This window comes from Benincasa hispida, chromosome 3 (assembly GCF_027475165.1).
Source record: "Benincasa hispida cultivar pf3 chromosome 3, pf3_genome.v1.1, whole genome shotgun sequence".
Lineage (NCBI taxonomy): Eukaryota > Viridiplantae > Streptophyta > Magnoliopsida > Cucurbitales > Cucurbitaceae > Benincasa > Benincasa hispida.
The window spans coordinates 7,458,935-7,462,399 of record NC_143480.1 but is presented as its reverse complement, the minus strand read 5'-3'; the positions used below and the strand labels follow the sequence as shown (position 1 = coordinate 7,462,399).

The following is a 3,465-nucleotide window of genomic DNA, read 5'->3' as shown; positions in this document are numbered from 1 at the left end:
ATTTGTCTAAAAATCTAACAACTTATAATTTTCTACTAAGTAGTATGAGATTGTAATAGTAACAAGTAGGACTCCGATCTCATGGGATTGGTTTGATTTATTTATTAAAAACTAAAAATATAAAATTGGGAGCTCTGATATATATATATATTTATATATATAAATCAAAACCTATAATTATTAAACAATAATTTTAATTAAAAGGAATATACTACTTTAAGTTTTATTTATATACTACTTTCCAGTTTCCAATTCAGAGTGCAGATTTTGTACAATTGTAGTTTTACACTCCTTTTACACATGTATGCATTAAATTTTTAGCTTTCGTCCAAATGCAAAATTTTGTAAGCTTTTTTTCAATGTTTTAGTTTACTAGTTCTTTGTACATATAATTTTCACTAGCTTATGTAGGTTTCAACGTTTTCATCATATTTTAGAGTGCTCAATTTAATTTCCAATCAATATTCCACTTTATTGTTTTACTTATAATTTCTCAAACGGGTATACAATCTGAGAAGTAGCACTTAAAATCCTCATTTCTCTGTACTGCTCAGTACTATGCACAAACACCAATTAATAGAAAGAATACCAGCATTGAACTAAAATATTTGATCTGAATATAATCTACAAAAGAGATTGAATGTCATCTAACAGTGGAAGCAACAGTATGAGCCCACCACCTGAGATTTTGTTTCATATCAGTTTCACTGTTCAAAGAAGGCAGCTTCCAATTCTTTAATAATGGTTTGATTATTTCTTCACTTCTTCTATCCATGGCGAAAACTTCCCATACCTCTGAAAGATAAGGTCTTGATATTCTTGATTCATCATTATCTAAACTTTCATTCTCTACTTCTTCTTCTTCTTCTTCTTCCAATCCTAACCTATTCAATCCTGGAATGACCGAAGCCAAATCTGAATTCCTATCTTCCTCTGAAAAAACAAACCCCAAATCTTTAAATCCTTTCACCTCCTCAAATTCAAGCTCTGACAGACTCTTTCTTTCCAACCTCCTCCTCCTTCTTCTCGCCGATTTTGATGCTTCTTTAAACGGCGTCGTTGTCGGGTTTTTTGGTTCTGAAAATGGAGATCCGAGGCTGGAAGTGGAGAGAACTGCATTGGGTGAAAGAGAAGCAGAGGTGGAGATTAGGCCATTTTCATCATCTGGGTTGGGTTCAGAACTGGATAAAAATTGAAAAGTTGGTTCCTTTTGGAAGACATGGTTGCGGAACCAGATCAAATCGTAGAAATTCAATAGCTTCTCTGCTTCCATGAGTGGGGGATTGAAAAACAAAGTTGAAACCTGGTTTTTTCCTGAAAACAAGTGGGAAGGAATTGACATAATCAGTACTCGGTAGATCTAATTGATTATATAATATGAACACCAAAAAATAGTCAAAACTACCACCTAAAATAGTTGAAGTTGTTCCACAGAGCACGTTTTTAATTTGGATGTGATAAGATTTATAATTAGTTAGTATTTAAGTCGCATATTTAGGGACGTGTGAGGTTCAGAATAAAGGCAAATGAAACCATGCGAAAAAGAAAAAGCGTGTGTGGCTGTGTGGAGCCGTGTGAATTTCGCTCGTTTGGGGTAACTTAAAAAAAAAACAGGGTGTTTTGGTAAATAAATATAAAAATATTTTATTTTAGATATAATAACTAAAACAGATTTATAATCCTTTTTTTTTTTGTAATTTTAAATTTTAAATAATTTTTTAATAGATTAAATTTGGTCGGTTATAGATTAATTTTTAAATATTAAAAAAAATAGCTTTATTTTAAAAAATCAATATGGTATACTTTTTTTTAATGATATAACTCATGAAAAATAGAAAATAGATTTGATAGGTGAGAAATATATAAATATATAAAATAAATCTTCTAAAAGTATAAAATTGAAAACTGGATATTAATTAAAAATTCTACTTGATTTTAAGAAAATCTAAAAACTAGGAGGATACTGTTTTTAAAGTAAATGTGAAACTAACATGTACGATTTAATTTAAATATGTTTTACCAAATGTAAAATGATTAAAATTTTTTACAAATGACTTTTTGACAACTAACACAATGCTAAATGTAATCTAGTGAGGTTTGAAAACCCCATCATATATTACTCCATATTATACTCAAAAAGAAAAAAAATTATTTTTATTAAAAAATATTTTTAATCAATCTTAAATTTAGTATCTACTATTAGTTTATTATTTATTAACATTTTTACTATAGGTATAGATTGAAAATATATTCTCATATTGTATTTTTATGGCCATGAAGATTAATATTATTATTTAACCAATTTTAATAAATATAGTTTCGAAAATTAAATTTAAGATTTATTAAAAAAACATAAACTACACTTTTGACCTTCAAAAGTACTGGTCTGAACAAATCTTGAAATGGTATATTAAGAACACAAATATTAGATGAAGTATGCAATGATATATGCTAATCTGAAATTTTCTATATATTTAAATGGGAATGAAATTATCAAATTCATTCAAAATTTCAACCACACGGTTCAACATACCTATTGTTAAATAAATGCTCTCTATTATATAAGCATTTTATTTTTTTTTTAAATTTCGGTCCTTGAATCAGGACAAAAAGTTGGGTAGTTGGTGAGAGAAATAGACAAGTTAATGGATAACTACTTTGTTTTCTTGTATTTTTCCTAATTATAAATTATGCTTATTTGTAGGTATGGATACTATTATTACTAAAAAAAAAAAAAAAAAAAAACTGAAATTTAGGTCTCATTTGTCGTAAGAATTTAGTTTCGGAAAATAGACCTATAACATCAAGTTTATATATTGTTTAATATGTTTTATTGTCTACTTTTTGAAAATGTTTTTAACGTCAAAATTAAAATTTGAAACTATTCGTTTTTTGAAAATCACGAACAAGAAAATATGAGAAAAACAAACACATTTTTTAAAAACTAAATAATTATCTAATGAAATATAAGTTTTTGCATTTTTTTTTAATTCCTAAAATGTGGCCAAAATGAAAAACAATCATTCTAACCAGCTTAATTTGTAAAATTAAAAGACGTTAAGGAAATAAACAAATTTATAATCAAAATTTATGTTTCACGAGGAAACTAAAATGGTGTATTGTATTATTTGTGAAAAGGAAAAAGGGTAAAAAATTAGAAATGATTGATTTTGCAATTCGTAGGAATACGGAAGTCACACGTGGATCTCACGAATAGTTAGCGATTGACTTCCGAATTCTTTCTATTTTCTTTTTTTTTTTTTCTTTCTAAACAATAATCTATATATCCACATGAGGGCCCTTTTCTATTAGTTTAATATATTTTCATACGCATTTGGGATTGTTGCGTCAAGCGTGGAGATGAGAACGAGGGAAGAGTATAGTTTTTCGTGGAGTTTGTCGGTAGGAAGATTTTTGAGAAATATAGTATATAATGATGGTCAACACTAACTCAAGTTCAACTCC

General features: G+C 27.7%; 1 protein-coding gene across 1 annotated transcript; it reads right to left on the bottom strand.

The window, feature by feature from the left end:
* Positions 1 to 446: 446 nt before the first annotated feature.
* LOC150036994 (uncharacterized) lies at positions 447 to 1,453 on the bottom strand. The gene is made up of 2 exons (XM_090312244.1): positions 1,409 to 1,453; positions 447 to 1,314 (listed from the first exon to the last, which is right to left on the bottom strand). The coding sequence occupies exon 2, from the start codon at positions 1,271 to 1,273 to the stop codon at positions 644 to 646; it is 630 nt and encodes a 209-aa protein (XP_090168370.1). The 5' UTR covers positions 1,274 to 1,314; positions 1,409 to 1,453; the 3' UTR covers positions 447 to 643.
* Between the last annotated feature and the right edge of the window lie 2,012 nt (positions 1,454 to 3,465).